The 18,319-nt window shown below is 47.6% G+C and overlaps 1 protein-coding gene across 3 annotated transcripts; it reads right to left on the bottom strand.

The window, feature by feature from the left end:
• Positions 1-706: 706 nt before the first annotated feature.
• RPRD1B (regulation of nuclear pre-mRNA domain containing 1B) lies at positions 707-18,207 on the bottom strand. Of its 3 annotated transcripts, none has more exons than XM_065691648.1 (8): positions 17,973-18,207; positions 16,680-16,809; positions 15,507-15,640; positions 13,433-13,545; positions 11,681-11,807; positions 10,948-11,123; positions 4,249-4,305; positions 3,064-3,150 (listed from the first exon to the last, which is right to left on the bottom strand). In XM_065691648.1, exons 1-7 carry the CDS (start codon positions 18,121-18,123, stop codon positions 4,273-4,275), a joined length of 864 nt encoding a protein of 287 aa, XP_065547720.1. In that variant the 5' UTR covers positions 18,124-18,207; the 3' UTR covers positions 3,064-3,150; positions 4,249-4,272. The 3 variants fall into 3 exon arrangements, with proteins under 3 accessions (XP_065547718.1, XP_065547720.1, XP_065547721.1); XM_065691649.1 differs by lacking the exon at positions 3,064-3,150 and adding an exon at positions 3,576-3,792; XM_065691646.1 differs by lacking the exon at positions 4,249-4,305 and having other exon boundaries at positions 707-3,150; positions 17,973-18,205.
• Positions 18,208-18,319: the final 112 nt, after the last annotated feature.

Genomic DNA, 18,319 nt, shown 5'->3' with positions numbered 1-18,319 from the left:
GGAGACAAAGCACACAGTAACACCCAGCTGGCAGAGCTCCCATGGGAAGCCATACCCCCTTCCCAGGGCCACAGGAGACACCACGGAGAAATGCATCCCCCAGGGTGGCCACCCAGCAGTTACAGCTCCAACATCCTGTCTGGGCCTGCTCAGACCCTCACACAGCCCCAGGAGGGACCAGCACAGCCACTGGGCTCAGTCCTGGTTCTGCTGCTCCGCAGGTCCTCATCCTGCTGGGGCTGGACTCACACACAGAGACCAGCGAGGGGAGTGGTGAGAGCCAGCCAGGCACCCGCAGCAGAAGGGGCAGCTTTTGGTCAGTGCTTGTCTCTTCCCACAAGGAAGAGACGAGGCCCTAAACCTCTGGACGTGATAGCAGTGCCTGCACTGATCCATTTAAGCAGCCTTTCATAAACCTGCTAAGGGCAGCACGCGGAGCCCTGCGAACACACAAGTGAAGAAACAGCTTTGCACCTCCTGCTGCCCTCCAGCAGCCTGCTCAGTTTGGCTTTTGTACTCTCCCCAGGAGTCATTATCCACATGTCCCCCGTATAACCCGAATTCATTATTTATGAACTCAGCAGCTACTCCGCTGGCAATGGGACTGCCCACGGCAGCTCCAGGGATCCTCCATGTCCCCAGCCACCCCAGATCCAAGGGCAAACCCCAAGCAACGCCTGCAGGGCAGAAAAAGTCAAAGCACCACTCAAGGACACCCTCTTTATTCAAAAATAGATATCTATGAGACAGTTGAGAATATACTGCTGCCACAACAGGCAGCCTATATGTCTAAATTAATTCCTACATTGGTTCATATACAGATTGAAGCTTTTGTTAAAAAACAAAAACAAGACACAGCTTGGGGGAATCTGTTCAACCTCGAGGCTGCCGCCAGCTCACCAGAGGCCCTTTGCCCAAAAAGGAAAACGAATAAAATTAAAACCCATGAGACTTCATTTAAATTAAGCAAAATAAACCACACACATGTACTGGGGGAAAGAAATCCAAGCATTTCAATTAAAACCCAACTCCCACAGACCTGCCCAGGAAGGAGCCCGCGGTGCCAGCGCCTCTGCCTGTCTCATTGTTTGCTGACAGCTTTGTTGTCCTCAGTGACACAGGTTCCATCAACAGCTGAAGTAATTCTTGGTTCAAACAGCTCCGGGGTAGCCCTGGCAGCAGGGCTGAGGCGCTGGGTTGGGCTCGCGAGGTTTGGGGTTTGTTTCTTCCTTTTTGGCAAGAGCAGAGGACGCGCTGTGCTTTACCTACATCGCTTTGGACCATGGGGGCTGCACAATCACACGGACTCACCGGGGGAACAGTCCTGCCACTGAAGGATTCCCTGTAAACTGAAGAGAAAAACCACGTTTCTGTGCTGGGCCGTGGGGGGTGAGGAGACTCAAACAAGGACAAATGAAGGGTCAGGAGGGAAAGGATGAGAGCTTCTGACCAGCTTCATGACCAGCAAACGCTGCAGTACCCATTTAACTGAGCACTGAGCGGGCTACAAACACCCTGTGAAAGAAACTGAGGATGCAGAACCAGCTTTGCATTTCCACAGGGCTCCTCTCCCCTCCTTGACAGGGAGGTGCAGACACAGCCTCACCTCAGCCACCAAACCTGCACTCCCAGGTCCAGCGTTGCCAGAAACTGAAAAGGTTTTGTAAAGGTTTCCTAGTGAGGGGTGCTAAACTGCAATGGAAGCGTTATCCAGACCGGAACAGAATGGTTATCCAGATTGGAATGGTTTTCAGTGATCACAGTCCAGCTTGTCAGACCTAACACACAAACCGAACTGGAACGCCAGGCACCGCACGAAGCCATCAGCCAGCAACAGAATGGAATTAAGTATTTTAAATTTGCCTTTTCTCCTTTTTTTTTGTCTTTTTTTTTTTTACTTCTCCTGATTATAAAACTCAACCCACGATAATCTGCGACACAAAATTAAGTACATCCGTTAAGTACATCCTTCTAATATCTACACGCAGGGACATGGTACATGTGCATACAGGGTATGTGCATATATATGGGCCTATGTTCTATATAAATAAATATTTATACCACATTTAACTTCTGTGCATCAAACAACTTCACTAAAGCTATGGAGAGAATTAATAGAACAGTATTTTCAACGCAGCCATTCCAAGAGTCAATGAAGGTGCTGGTCACAGGGCCACCAGCAGCTGCAATGCACCCTTCCAGCCTCTCCAGTCGTTAAACCAAAGCTTTGGGAGCATCATATTTTGCGTAATGAAGAGGAAAAATGTGGTATAAATCTAGGGCAGCTAGAACAGACCTTCCTTCCCCTCTCACCAAGGCAATACCCAGCTCTGCGCTGCTCAGCTGTGTAAGTTTTGAAGCTATCTCTAATTCACAAAGAAAGGCTGCTCATTTTTGTTGCCTGTGGTGAGTTTCAATTTCTGTACAAGCCAAACAGGAAGGATCTTCACCTCAGTCCCACAACACTGAGGAACTGCAGGCTTAAGAATAACATTGCTCTGTACCACTGCTCAGCAGAAGCCACCTCTTCCCGCGGTGCAGCACACGCACTCGGCCCTGGCAGCCCATCAGCCACTCCTGCTCCAGAGACCAGGCTCAAACCCAGTGAAAACAGGCCAGACTCCTCCAGAAACAACAGGATACTTCTACAGAGGAGCAGCGTGATGGGTCAGCCTTCCTTTGGAAACATCCCAGGTATGTATGTACATGTTTCACACAACTTTTGTGGGGTAACGAGTGCTAAGAGCAAACAGCAACTAAAGAGTATGGAAAAACAGGATTAAAGTTTGCCTAGATGGGACTGTCCCCACTCGCTGTGGAGCTCACAAAGCCTCGCTCTTCGCTCTCCCCTCAACATGAGCCAGGGGAGCACGAGCAGCCAAGGGGCAAAGCAGGGTCTGCAGGTTCCTTCCCACTGGAGATCCTGGCGGGCCAGAGTTCCAGTCTACACCAGTCTTCTCACTTCTGCTGGTAGTATTGGGAACTGGGACACCGTTTGTTCTAGTCTGTTGAGAACAGGTCACCAGCAGACGGCAGAGGTGCCAGCCCCCCCGTAACATTGGGCAGCAGTGACAGATCGGGAAGGCTCTGGATGTGGGATTTCAGCTCCTTGCGGACCTGGGTTACCCGAGCAAGCTTCTGTTTATATTCCTGAGGGAGAGAGACAAGAGAATGGAGATTAAGCACAGGTCCATTAACAGTGCTTTTAGCTAAGCCATGAGTATCTTCCAGGTGAGAATTCCAAGGGAAGGTGGTGGGGAATTAGCTCTCAGAGCAACCATTGGCATGACCACAGACCCTGTCATCCGTGCTGCTAAAATGCTCTTTTTATGTTAAGCCTGATCAATTTTGACTATTTAAATAATCAATTTTTCCCTTTCAGGTCATTAAATCAAGCCCGAGTTTGGTTGTGAAATGGGGTCTCCTCCACAAGCTGTTGGACAACTCACATCAGCAACCCCAGCAGCTTACCATGCCATTGGCATGCCAGCAAACACTGAAACACACGCACGATCATTGCATGTAAACCAGACAGACTCATCCACGCTGGACTGAAACCAAACAAAATGCAGAGACCAAAGTTTTCAGAATTTTATTATAAAGGGGAAAAGCAGGAACCCCTTAAGAGGAAGCTTGCAGTGGCTTTTCCACAAATGAGGCCTGGATTGAGCATTAAAAAATCCAGCAAGAAATACCGATGCAGCTTCAGAAACCTCTGTGAGCCAAGAGACACAGCTAACAGTGGCTAGTGTTTAGTAATGGGAAGACAGAGGAAGAGTTTGGACCCTGAAACTGAAAGAATGAATTGTACATTAGTGAGTTCTGGTTAAGGCCATTTCAGAGCAGATCCATGTTACCCAATGCAGAAGCTCCATTAAAGACTGATTTTTAGGTAACTTACATAAATGTTTAGAATCACAAAACTTTAAAACAGTCTCAAAAGCCAGGTTTTAATTAAAACACAGCTGTTTAAGTAATAAAACCCCAGTATCACATCGTGTCTTTTGGAATGCTCCCATCTTTACCCATGGCCTATTTTCCATGGCAGCTCCAGAATGCAGGAAAGCATGAGCTTAAAAATCACACACAAAAGGGGCTTCTATAGAGTCTGCTGTAATATTCACTCACTTTTCATTTCTTAATTACTTGACAAAGAGAGGAGTTTATCTTTGAAGATCAAACAAAACAAGGCACACATTTAATCACATCTTTCTGAAGCGTTTACAGCTTTAATCCAGCCTTTCTGACCTTCTCAATGACGGAAAAGTCTCTTCACCTTCCCCAAATATCAAAGCGCAGCAGTTCCTGTGGGGTTACAAGCAAGGAGTTTACACTCGCTGTGTTTCATGACTTTGAATTAGAACAGTGAGAGCACAGGCAGCCTCCACAACTCGCATACCCCTACACCACAACTCACATACCCGCAACAGCTACAGAAATAGTCCATAAATTCCTGCCAGCACCAAGTAAGGATGTTCTGTAACAGCCTGTTTCAAACTTGAATCCTTTTATGAGGCTCAGTGAGTTAACTCACCACCATAACAAACACTTCTGTAATGTGCACAGGATACGGTCAAGTTCAAACAAAGCTCTACCAGCTCTTTAAACCCAAGTGCACTGTTCTGAGGCTGGAGGAGGGCAACAACAAAACCAGCTCAGGAGAAGGTGCACCCCTTCATTTAGGATTGTGAGGATTTGATTTAGTGAAAGACAAAACCAGGATCAAACTAATGACGCCTGACATCCCTGGCCATTCCATTTTGGGAAATACATAAACAGGGAGACAAGTCAAGAAAGTCACATTATGAAGACAGAACAAAACCAGGAAATCACCCCAGATTTTTAAGCATGAATAGAGGGTGAGAGCAGGTAAAGAGGCAAGCCAGGGCAGTGCTGCATTCCAACACCTTCCAGGAGAATGGGGAAGCCAGCGGAGGGGGAAAAGTGGGCTGGTAACAGGAGTGTTCTGCTCCATGTGGGGCAGGGAGAGAGCAGAGCACCGGCTCCTGCACACATGGGACAGAGACAGCAAAAATAGTTACTGTATTATTGTATTCCAAATGCTCACAGAGAGGAGGTGGAAGAGGCTGGATCAGAGACCCCAGAAAACTGTCTTAAAAGAAGCAGTAAACTAAAAGGCCGTAGTTCAGGACTGTCAGGGAGTGATGGATATCAAGCCAGGAAAGAAAGGGCAGCACTTCCTCAAGAATGCCAGTGTCAAGAGTGAGTAGCTGCAGATTGGTTTTGTTGCAGAAGAACTGGAAAAGGAGCAACAACCCCCAAACCACTAAAGCCTCTGGCTCAGAAAAATGTCCCTGAATTCAGGAATGGGAACGATGTTCTAAGGGAGTAATCCAGGAACCAAGATTTCCTAGAAGAGATGAGCTCTTGCTGGATAGCTTGGATACACAACACAGACTGCTCTGCATGCTTAACACTTTCCATCTGCTCTGGTATCAAAACATTGTGTGATTTGTGGCAGAGCTGTTGAGAACACCACAGCCCAAGAGCCAGAGCTTGGCCAGACAGTGCTGACCATGCTGGAGCCCCACCACACAGCATCCAGCAAGGGAAGCATCTGAACATGGGCATCAGGGCAGAGCCTGGAGACCTCCCAACCCTGCTGGACAGCTGCTCTTACCAGTGAGGAATCCTGAAGTCCTGCTGCAACACATAAGCAGCACCTACGAGGACGTGCAACCCTTCGTAGGAGGTGCAAGGCCCGTTCACTTGTATTTGCCATCTGCACTCTCAGTAACACACAGCTGCTCTCGAGAACAAGCAGAAGCAGACACACGTAACCCTCTCCCAAGCTCAGGGGCTTTGCTTTTTCCAGCTGTGGCCACATTCTGCCACCACGGACTCTGGAAGCAGATTTCATGGGAATCCATGCTCTTCACGTAGCCCATGACATGCTCTGAAACTGTATCTTGCAGATCCCTTCTTAAGGCCCCTCTGTTCTATAAAGCGGAAAGAATATGAAGTGTACTTGAAAGCAGTCACTGCCTCCCACGATCCTGTCTGTGCCCCATCTCCAGCTGATGGCCTTGCTGAAGGTAGGCTTTCATTAAGATTAATAGTACTTGGATGCTATTTGCTTCTATTAGACAAAATAATGAGATCTTTGCTGTAAGCAGGAGCTTGAGGATGATACAGAAATACTCTGGCGCTGTGCCACATGAATGCTTTTGTTAATCAACATTCCCTTCCCGTATGCAGCATCCTACATCCACAGCAGCAAAGTGACAGATCCCAAGTCCTCAAAACAAATGCAAAAATCAGAGTTAAACCCCACTGAATGAATCTGACAGAGTGTTTCATTCACAGGAAGCTTTGCTTGAACCTTATAAAACTGACTAATGGATACGACAGGGAATTCCTTCCACACGACTCGGTTCACCTTGTCCAGTTACACAGCACAGACTTCATCTTATTTTAGCTTAGAGTGTGCCCTGGACACTTCCATTCCTGTGCCAGGTCAGGCAGTAACATGTCGTAAGTTATCACAGGAACTGCATCAACTGAAAACCAGCTGGCTGGGTGTTAATGAGGATCTAGAAAGTGAAGAGGAAGAGCAGCCAGTCCATCTGCTCTGCTGTGCTGTTGCTTGAGCTGGATGTATGAAAGGGAAAGACCTCACAAGTCAGGGAAAACACACCAGAGGGTCAACAGAGATGGGAAAAAAAAGAGAGTGAAGTTCGAGAGCAAAGAGGGATATATGCTCATGTAAAATTTCTATTTAAAACCATGAAACACACAGCTCTACTATAGCAGCTCGCTTGGGTACCCCTCAGCTTTCGCTGCTTGCTTCTTAGCCTAAAGTACTTCTCAAGCGCACTCACTAAAACATGTTAAATAAGAATGTCCCACTGACAGTGTATTTACAAGAAATGACCAATGCAAAGAGTACTGGGAAACAATTACTAAAAATGAGAAGTTTTGTAAAGCAGAGAGTCACGACCCTCTCAGTGAGTGCATGAACTGCTGCCTGGCTCCCACAGCTCCCTCCTGCTACCCACATGCATGAGAAACACCATCAGTTTCCTTTCCTGGCAGAAAAACTAAAACTTCACCTCTTGATCCCTGCCTAAACCACTGAAATGAACACACCAGAGCCCAGGAATTCTTGAGAGGAAAGCTGCAGCCATAAAGGCATCCAACATCGACATGCAGCAAAAGCTGAAGCGGTGGAAGAAGCACAGCAATAAATTGCACATTAACCCCCTGAACTACATCATATGTCAAGAAGATGTGCAGGGCCCAGAAAAAGCAGCTCAGTGAGACTGCACTTCAGCCTGCAGAGATGCACTGCCAAAGAGGCCTTGCAGGTTCCTATGGGCACAGTTTTAATACCTTCTTAAAGGTGCCTTGAAGCCATGAATATTAAAAGGCCCCAAGATGTGAATGCCCCACAACTCCCAGCAGGATTCAAGTCACAACCTGTCAGGTGCAGTCAACAATCAGGACATTTCCCCTAACCTGGATCTTGGATACAGCATGCTCTCCGCATCTGCATACATATGCACACACACAACACAGCTGTGTACACACACCCCCGCCACAATGCACTACACAGAACGAACTGTACATGCTGAGTATGCTCCTCATATCACCTTTTACAAAGGCAGATCCAGAAGGTATTGGGAGGACATGGGGAAGAACTCATCAGCACTAACTGCAAATCAAAACAACTCCAAAAGCACATTCCCCTCTATTTTACTTTTTCCCTCTTCTCCCCATTACAAGAAAATAACTCTCCCCAGACGTCCTGTCATTACTGGTCATTTCAGATACAGCTTCCACACAATTTGCCTTTTTCCAGCTCTACTTTCAAGTGGTGGTTCTAGTCCCATCTATTTCACTGACTTCCTTTTGCAGTCACCTGGTACATGGACATGGGAATTCTCCCCTGCATTTCCTGGATTTTTCCTCTCGCCTGCCATGCATTCAGGACGAGCACACAGAGGGCTTCAAAAGACAGCTCTGCAGACTCAGGTGCTGAAGGACAAAACCCCCCCTAGCTGCTTGTACCCTAAAACAGGGGCAGCCATGGCCAAAAATAACCCAAATCAGAGAACTTCCACTGGCAGGTAAATACCTGTGTGAGATGGGAAGCCACCTCACCTCATCCTTATGAACACCAGTTCTAGTTTCTATGCCTGTCTGAAAAGGGATTTTATTTCCTGACACCTACTATTATAAAAGTCTCCGATGCTGTCCAGGCCATGGAAGATCACACAGCAGCTGCCCGAGATTGAAGCACATTTAAACAGAAATCCAGTGTTGTGAACAACAGCCCCACCACACCTTTCAGTGAGTTAGCCTAAGGAACAGTCACCCTTAAAAATATGCCCTGTCACAGGCTGTTCAGCATCAGCTTTGGTCCTGCTGCTTTTGCTGACTGTCAGAATTAAAAGAACTCTGCCTTCTTGTTTTACACTACAAGCACATGATCCCGATCTCACCCCCAGATAAAGTAGTCCCAATTACTATGCTTTCCATTGCTACCCTAAAAGCAGTTTCTCTGTGTCATGATCTTCAGGCCCTGTACCACCTCTCTCCCTTCAGATTTCCAGGGCTTCCCAGCACTATGCTGTTGCAACCCTTACACACCCCTGTCTGTATCCATGCTGAAGTGTATGTAGCTCCTTGTCCAACAGCACCTTTCTCAGCAGTGTCCCTCAACTGAAGAGCTTTTCTCTGTGTCCTGGGGTTTGAGCATTATCCCACCAGACACACAAGAGACTGAGTTTATGCATGTTCTGAGAATCTGCTGTGTCAAGGGACAGCATTAACAGGATTAGTAAGCAACTGCAGCTCTTTAGACTGCAAAAGCTGCTTTTCAAAAGACACAGATTAGCTACTTCCATTGTTATCACAGTGAAAGACTTTGCTTTTTGAGTAAATAAAGTACCAGAAATATTTAGGGATTTCCAAATGAGACATTTTCATATCTTAGTTAAAGCCCTGAGCCACGTTACTGACAGAAACTCCTCTCCCCAAGCAGAGCCTTGGCTGGACTAGGACAGCCAAGTGAACAAACCACCTTCCACCTAGAAATGCCACCTCAGCTCAGAGCCAGGGAACTTACTGCACAAAACTCACAGTCAGAAGCAGCAGAGATTCTGGAAGAGATCCCTCGAGAGAACAAAGCACATGCTGAGGAGATGTGTATGATTACATTGGCTTAAGCTGTTTTCTTATTTCAGCTTTTGCCTGAGTAAATGGTTTGTTTTTTAACACGTTCTTAATTGCCACAAGAATTCCAGCTCCTTCTCATAAAATACTTTTCAGCACTACAAAGGACAAGCCAGGCCTATCAATAACGGTATGTGCTGCCAGCACATCAAAGACTCAGACAAAACTGATGAGCAGATAGAGCCTGTCACATCTGCAACCCACATCTTCCTCCATTTATTAACCCTCTACAGCCCAGGAACAAGGCAATGCTTTCATCAGGCAACAGCCCTCAGCTGGGATTTGACAGGAATATGAATTGTGCCTTCATGTCAAGTAGGAGAGTGGCATTTCCTGTGACTCATTTGAGATTTCTATAGCACTAAGGCCACCCTGGTTTGGCAGCATGACAAAATCCAACCTAAATTGGTATTTAATCAGATCCAGACAGTTAATCAGATCATTCTTTAGTTTTCAACCTGGTAAAGCACTTGTTCACACTAAACAGTGGGCCAGCAGCCTGTCCTGCTGCCATCAGCAGGATTATTCCTGCTGTAGCTCAGCCTTTTCAGTATGACATTCCTGCCTCTGCCACGGTTACAATTTTCAAGTAACATTCCTTCCCAAAAGGACATTTTCCGAAACATAGCCCAACACAACTGTCACAACATTTCAGCAAGTGCATTAGAAATTTTATTTCAGCATTGTCATGATGAATGTCTCCATTTCACACTCTCAAACTGACTCAAATTTATGGCTTGTTCTGGGCTTTTCAAACACTGCTCTGCAGCACTCTGCTGCCTGTTCCTGCCTTTTTGAAAGGGTAAACAGCAATAGGTCTGGCATTTATAGATTTATACATATACTTGTGTTTCTACTAGACATGTGTCCTCCTTTCAGCAAGGGGAAAACCCCTAACACTTCCACTATATTCTGCTCATAAACCAGGTGCCAAACAGGATTTGGGTTCATAGCACCTTCCATACCCATGTCTGACAGTGCCTTTAATGACTCAGTTGTTACACAGACGCTCCGCCTGAGGAAATTCAGGCTAAACCAGCCGAGAGAGTTACCAACTACTCACTGCAATCCTGAATGCAGAGTCAGCACCTGCCTGGCTGATTTGGAAAATCCAGCTCTGGAAAAGTAGCACGTTCGCAGTCACAAAACACTGAGGAAATCCAGCATAAACACACACAGGGAGGAAAACACTCAGAATGAAATCTGCCCCAGCACATCCTGCAGGGCTGCCAGAGGATGAGGTTTGTCATGGCAGCAAACAGCTTGTCCCCGGCAGCAGCTCACACTATCACAAGCTGCATGAGTGGCTGTGGCTCTTAAAGGATGGATACCAGAAGATCTTGTTTGAACTCCATCCCCTTATCAAATAGGGTCTGGGAAAGCAGATGAAGGGCACCCACCAACAAACAAGCAATACTAATAAAAAGATAATTATGGCAAAGGGAGGTTGTTTTTTTTGAAATGGGGATTTCATAAAAAGGATAGGGTAAGTCTGAAGAAACTGAAAGAAAGATGAGCCTTTCTTCTTTAATAAGAACGGAGCTCTGGACCTTCCACGTCCACCTGAATTAAACCTACTAGACTGAATGTCAGAACAGATTTGCCTTCTCCAGATTTGTTTCACCCCTTTCTTAGCCCTGTTTCACTCCATATGGAAAGACAACACCCAGAATTATCTCCCTTGAAATACCCAGATCAGGAGACAAACGGGACCGTTGGCACCAGTGCCAACAGGCCACCAGTACTCACTTCCAGCTTCTTCTCCTTCTCTGTGAGGACATCCTTCTGGTTCTGGGTGTACTCGATGAGCATGCGGGCGAGCTGGCGCCGGTCCTCCAGCTCAGCAGCCAAGCGGCCGTTGTACTCGGCCAGCAGCAGGCACGCCTCGTCCACCGTCTTCGAGAGGCGCTCGGCAGCCTCCTTGTCTGCAGGCACAAGCGTCAGGACAGTTAGAGGCAAAGCGTAAAACCTTCTGGCTTGGACACTGCCACACACACAGCAACATCTCGTTCACAAACACACTGTGGGCTTGACAGGAAAATAGGAGTTCTTATCACAGGGGATATACAGGAAACAGGCAGCACCAATAGCCCAAGAGCAGTGGTTGTAGACACCAACCTGCCTGACTGCATTTATCCTTGCAGAGATGTCACTAACAGGGCACGAGGGGGGATCAAATCTATGAAGTCAGACCCTCTGAAGAGGTTAATTACACTAAACCATCAGGCTGTACTTTCAGCTGAACACACCAGGTGGGTTTCACATTTAATCATGGTGTGCACTTTTGAGATTCCTCTTTTCTCTGAGGAGCTCATGATGCATGAATACAAGCAAACATGAACTGCACAGTGGTCTGCACAGCTGGATGCTGCAAGAGTATATAATAAAAGGACTGAATAAGTGACAGCTCCTTGTATAAAGAAAAAACCACTTTGATTTCTAAGTTATTGCACCCAAATTCATTCACCTGCCAGTTTCATACCTGTTATTTTCTCCAATAACGAAACATCCTGAACTTCCTGAGGCAGGGAAGCAATTTTCTGACGCACGGTGGCATCTCCTGACGCTGCATTTTCCAGGTCTTGCAGGGCTTTGATCAAGTCCTCAGTCTAGGAGACAAGTTGGCCAACATGAAAACCAGGAGCCACTAACACCGCTCCCTGGGATGTGGCCACTGCATGCGAGGTCACCCACCTCTGAGAGCAACCGCCTTTGGAATATTTACTCAAGTAACTTTGAACCTGTTGCTTCCAAGCTCACAAGAACCCAGTGCTTAGGAACTTATGTGGAATTCCAGTAGAAACATCCTTTTTAAGACTCTGCAGTGGGAAACTTCTCATTTCAATGAAGAGAAGTGGTCACTGCAATCAAAGCTGAAGTACTCAACCACACATCAGCCTGTTGTACTGCATCAGCTGGAGCTCTCAGCTGAGCACCCCTGATGCTTTCTCTCAGATTAGCAGGAGCTACATCACTATTTTGTTCTGCCTCAAAGGCACATTCTGACACAGCAAAACCAATCCAAACTCGTATCAGTCCAAACTGTGTCAGGTTTCCATGGTCAGAAGATTTAGCATGGTCACCTGCCATGAGCTCTGATGCCACAACAGCTATCCCAGCTAAAACAAACCCTGTCTTGTCCTGATTGCAGCTAGCCTGAACCCCACTGGACCCTTCCGCATCACCCCTCTGGTGGGTTTAGCACACTGAGGAAAAACGAGTCACCTTGAATGAAGATACTTGGAACATCATAACCTGGCTTAAATTGAAAGGATGCAGATGAGCACAGCCTGAGGAGGAGCTCCTGACTCACCACATCTCCTCCCTGCTCAGAAAACAAAACAAGGGAGAAAGAGACTCCCTGTGCAGGAGAAAGAGGTGCCCTTGTCCTTGAAATGGGACCCCCAGCCCTGCAAACACCCTCACTGATGTTTAAACCAGATCTCAATAGTTTGAAACTAATAAAAACACAGGGAAAACAAAAAAGTTAATTATTTTTTAGCTGAAAACTCTGGAAGTCCATAGCGAACATTTACAGCTTCTCTGCAAACTGCTGATGGTTTCCAACAGTAACAAAGACAATGCTCATCATCAAGAGAAACCATAAGCTGTGAGGCCTGTGGAGGTAAAAACAACAAACCCCCTCAACTTATTTCTTTGACAACTGTTATTTATTGTCATTTTCCAGTGTTTAGTTCCCAGATGGATGGCGTGTTTTCTCAGCCTGTTCAAATATGCAAAGGTTTAACATATGCGTATTTTTTTGCCTCAAGTAGGGTCAGAATGACCCTCTATTTCATCCTGATTCTTTCCACACCACTAACATCAGCCTCAAACCAAATTCCTCAGAACTGCTTTTCCCATTCTATTAACAGTTGAGCTTTTTAATAGATCATGGAAAGAGATGTCCTACAAAAAATACTCAAATTTTAGCCCTGGTAAAACTCTGGGTTTGAGATCACACACTGATCTTGCAAAGAATTTAACACAGTCTGATGTCCCAGCAGTCCTCTGGGACTCTTCACTGGCAGTGACCCAGAGCTCACTTCAGGCTCCTGAAAGCACCCAGAGCAGCACCAGACTTCAACATGAAGAAGGATCTGTTCCATTTCCCACGGACTTCAACCCCAGCTGAACCTCCCAGGAGCTTTGCCCTTGCTGGCAGCCCCACCTTGTGGCTGCACCACAGGAGGTGGCTTTGGGAACTGCTCCCACCCAAAACCCGTCCACATACCAGCAGTGGCCCAGCACTGGGGTCTTGGGGCGAGTAGCTCCCGGGGTAATCATCATCTTCCTCCTCCTGTATTTGCTGAAATGTCCGTTTCAGAGACTTCTTCTCCTCTGTAACTAAGGACATACATGCGCAACTCATTTGGATGCTGGATCTACCCACCTCAACCATCTCTGCTTCAAAACCATGGTAGCAGATGCTCTGATGGTTAAGCTCTCTACAGAGAGGGATGACCACAGGTGGCCTCTAATGTTGGCATTGTATTCCAAACACGCACATGCAAAACAGCAATAAAGGTTGATTTTGCCATATACACAATGAACTGGCAAGGAGGCAGCAACAGTCACACTCATGGAAAGGCCTGAGCTGTTCCCTCATGCAAGAAATACCACATCAGTACCTCCTATGACCCTGATAAGAATTAAGCTTCTCACCAAGTGAAGTCCTGCACAGGGCAGTTCTTGAAACATTTGTATTTCTTCATTCTGTTTCCCACAGGGAGAGGTCTGTTACCTTCAGAAGGGTTCGATTCTGTGTAAATGTTCTTAAGTTGCAAAGGTAACAGTAGCAGGGCTGATTGATGCCAAAGGGAGGAAGGGACAGAGCAAGGGGAGGCGGCCAATCCCCCAGAAATCCCTGCCTGTTCCTTGGACACACAGTATCATTTCTGTAAATTACACCTTAAACACTTGGGAAACTCTTACCTGGATACCTTGAATTAACAGTTTCAAATCCCCAATTATCAGTTCAACAGGAATTTTGGCATGTAAATCCTCCTCTTTCACGGCAAGAGGCTCTTATGCACTGCTCCCAGGCCACAGGGAAACCTCAACACCAGCTATTGGGTGTAGACAGGTACAACTTGCACCTTCCCCTCCCACCTTTCAGAACAGAGACTTCCTCTGTGCTGTTACAGAGCAGACAACTCACTGGTCAGCTCAGCTGGTCTCCAGCTTAACCTGAAGGCCTCAGCAGTAACTCTGCTTGAAGCAGCATGTGAAAACCCATGAATCTGCAGCCACAGGTGTATGTCTTCACATGCACGTCTCATATTAATGCTAATTTTCACATTCATTCTGTATTAATTACCATCTCCAGTAGACACATCTGCCTCTTTTCACCACCTCAGAGCAGCCCAAGAGCACTTCACTGATGCCTGAGCCAGCTCTCAGTATACCACACCTCCATGGGGAGCACAGCAAAACGTGGTCAAAGCAGCAACCTGATTTCAGCTAATCTGAAGACACGGACACTTCCTTCAGCTACAGAGTAGCCGAATATCCCCTTGACCAAAACACTCGATTTTCAGTGACCCTCCCATAGGTTACTCATCTACTCCCCCCTTCACTACAGTTCAACCAGTTAAACCCCTTCAGACAAGAGGCAGGATCTGCTGCAGCCGTACAAAAGCAGAGTAAATGCAAGAAGGTTCTGCTCAGTCCCTCACATCTGTCTCATGCAGCAGTAAGGTTCCAACCACAATTTATAACAATTTTAAACGATGCAAAGCTCTTGTCTTCCCCAACTGACATCAGCTGGTGTAAGAAAAGTGCCCAGCCCAGCTCCTGGGCATATATTCCAGCCTTCAGTTACTAAAAAGTCCTTGAAGAAACGTAATAAAATATAGTAACTATGCAAAATAAACCAGGATGAGAATGAAAGCATCAACAATAATGAATAACCCATTATAATGACCCAGCTGACCACTCTCAGAGGCAGTGGGACACTTTCACCTCTCAAGGTGGACACAGCAATTCCCTTACCCGTGCTCACACCCCACTCACCGTGCTCACACCAAAGGGCGGCCCTGGAGCAGTACGGCTGCAGAAGCAGCAGCAGACATAAGCTTCAGTTCAACTTACTGCCACTCACAAGTCACAAGACAACATATCTGCAAACTGGAACTGCACGTTTAAGGAAAATCAGCCTCCTCTGAAGCCAATCCTGAAGGTTCCCCATGAGCAGCTCTGGCAGCAGCTCAGCTGCAGGAGCCTTGAGCTCCATTCCTCACAGAACATCCACTGAAACATGCATCAGTATAAAACCAAAGCACACATGAAAAGCAACACACATTTACCTTTAGTCTGGGGGCTATTGGAGTCTTCCATCGAGAGCTTCAGCTGCTGAATGAACTCACTGCCATACACACTCCTCTCCTGCCAGATGTTAAGCAATCGTTCCAAGGGCTTTTTGCAGCCCTCATCTGCTTCTCTGTTCAAAGATTAGAAAATAATTATGATTCAACTCAGAAACATTCCTTATGTTTTAAGAGAGCATCTTCTAAACCAGCAGCTGCATCCGCTGCACTAGCTGCATGTTTGGAGAGAATTTCTCATACTGTCCAAGACAAACTGTGCAAAACATATTTGTGGCCAATTTTCCTTTCACTGGAACCAAAGATTGCCTGAAAGTGCCCCACATTCCCACCCAGAGTAAGGGCAGGGAAAGCGTTGAAGGAAGAACTTGCCATCATTCAGGATTCACAGGAAGAGATATAAACCACCCCCAAGTTGACATGTTTACAAGCCAGAGTATTAACTTTAAACAGTTGTTTCAGTCACTAACATCCCAATTAAAAGCAGGTTGTTTGGATCATTAGGCACATAAATACAGCCATACAGCACACTCACCCAGAAAGCACACCACTAAACACCCCAACACAGGACTGTTTAGCTGAGATAATGGGAATTATTGTGCCATTTAGAGACAATCTTAGCTACAGCACAGTCCATTTCTGACAGGCTGGAAGCTGCATCACTGCTTGCCTTTTAGGCACCAACTTCTTCCTTCCTCTAGTGAGGAGACTGATGAGCAGACAAAACGGTACAAAAAGCCACTGCTCAAACCAGATGAGTGAGGAAAACCCAGTGACCCAAAACACCAGCTCCTTCTGACGATGGGGAGAACCGTTCACTACGTGGCTTTAACACACACCTGCAAGTACTCAGTTTCTGTGCCCACAGCACACCTGCAAGAGCCTGTGGTAACAAAGCACACTGAGCTGCATGCAGGGAGCAGCGGGGAAGCTGTGAGGGGCTGAGTCACACCCAGAGTTTGCCCCAGGAGGAATATTAACATTAAACAGTTCCTGGCCACAAAGCAGTGAGAATCCAACCTCCACTGCACAGACAGCACCAGCATCCCCGAGACTGAAACAGGCCAACAAAATCCAACTGAATTCAACTTTGATTAACAGGAAAGCACATTTCTAGAGAGACCAGATGAAAAAATACATAACCCAGCAACACACCTGGCAACGTGAGAAAAAGCATCCACAAGAACAGACTCGAATTCCCGGGTAAATTCAGGGCCTTTCCTCTTACTGTTCTGGATGACATCGTTGGCCAAGTACAGGAAAGTGAGTTTCCTACTCGATTTTGCTGGGAAACGGAAAAAAAAAAAAAGGAGAGGGGAGAAGTGAGAGAGTTTGCATTTATTTTTCACTTTCACCCAGACCCGTTAACATGGTTTAAACAAAGTTGCTGAAAACTTTTCAGCGTAAAAACAAAGTTCTAAATATTTCCACATTCCCAAGGCACAGCCCAGGCCGTGAACAAGTGGTTCTTGTCCCCCTTATTTCTGCTGTTCTTTGTTTTTTTCTGAAGAAAGCCATGTACGAGGTAAGTTTTACACACAATTAAAACAAGATGCTGTAACCCGCCAGCAAGTTCATAGAACAATAGACTTGCTTTTTCATCAGCTAACTTCAAGGAAAAAACCTCAGTACAGAACCACTTGATTCAGAGCAGAGCGAAACTGCAGGGGAAAGCCATTGGAGACACTCAACAACGTTCCAGACAATGCTGGGTCAAGGCAATGTGACAATTCCTCCACATCCCATAACTTTTCCCACCCTGGCACCACAGTTTGCACTGCCCCGTAGACAGAACCGGTGGGAGATGCTGCTCTCCGGAGTGCAACACACACGAGACAGAGAACAAAAGGCTCGTTTTCACCGCAGGCCTCGCTCAGCTCTCTCGGCAGTTCATTTAATGTGCTGTAACTGTAACGACTGGCAACTGCACAGAGGCTGCTCCAGGACTTCCTACAGCATCACCTGCGCCAGGGCTGGGGACGGCGCCTGCCCCTGGGCACTGGCACCAACACGGGCACGAGGCACCTCCTGCCCTCCTCAGGACTGAGAAGTTACCAGCCGTTAACTTCAGTTAAGTGAATCTGCACGGGATAAAGCACAAAATGCTCCTGGGCGACGCTGCCACACGGGTGCTAGAGATCTCTGCACCGTCCTTTACTTTGCTTGCCTCGAATCCCTCAGTGCAACTCCGTAACGGATAACACGAACCCAAAGATACCAGGTAAAAGCAGCCAAGGCCGCGCATCGAGCACGGCGGGGATCGGTACAGCTCCGCCCCACGGCCCGGCCGACCCCTCCGGCGCTCCCAGCCCTGCGCCCGGGGCTCATTAAACCACGTCCGACCAACAGCCACAACGGCGGCGAAACGGGCCCGGGGCCCGCCCCCCACACCCCCCCCCCCCCCCGGGGGGCAGAACCGGCCCCGCTCGAGGCCCGGGCCGTGCGTACCTTTGCGGAGCTCCCGGTGCCACACGGAGACGATGGGCGCCGCGTGCTTGCGGTGGTGGATGAGCCACAGCGAGAGCGTCTGCACGCTCTGCTGCGAGTTGCTGAGCTCCGACAGCTTCTTCTCCAGCGCCGACTCCGAGAACGAGGACATGGCCGGCCCGGGCCGCGCTGCCTCCGCCTCCGCCGCCGCCCGCCCGCACAAGATGGCCGCCCGGCCCCTCACCCCGCCGCAGCGGGTCGAAGGGCAGCATCCTACGGATCGCCGGAGGGGAACGACGCGGCCGCGCAAGCCGAGGTGGGGGGAGGCGTACGGCGCATGCGCGTACTCCGCGGGCTCCGCTGCGCGC

Source organism: Lathamus discolor, chromosome 11, assembly GCF_037157495.1.
Source record: "Lathamus discolor isolate bLatDis1 chromosome 11, bLatDis1.hap1, whole genome shotgun sequence".
Taxonomy (NCBI): domain Eukaryota; kingdom Metazoa; phylum Chordata; class Aves; order Psittaciformes; family Psittacidae; genus Lathamus; species Lathamus discolor.
Note: the sequence above shows the minus strand (reverse complement) of the source record. Positions and strands in the feature narration are given on the sequence as shown.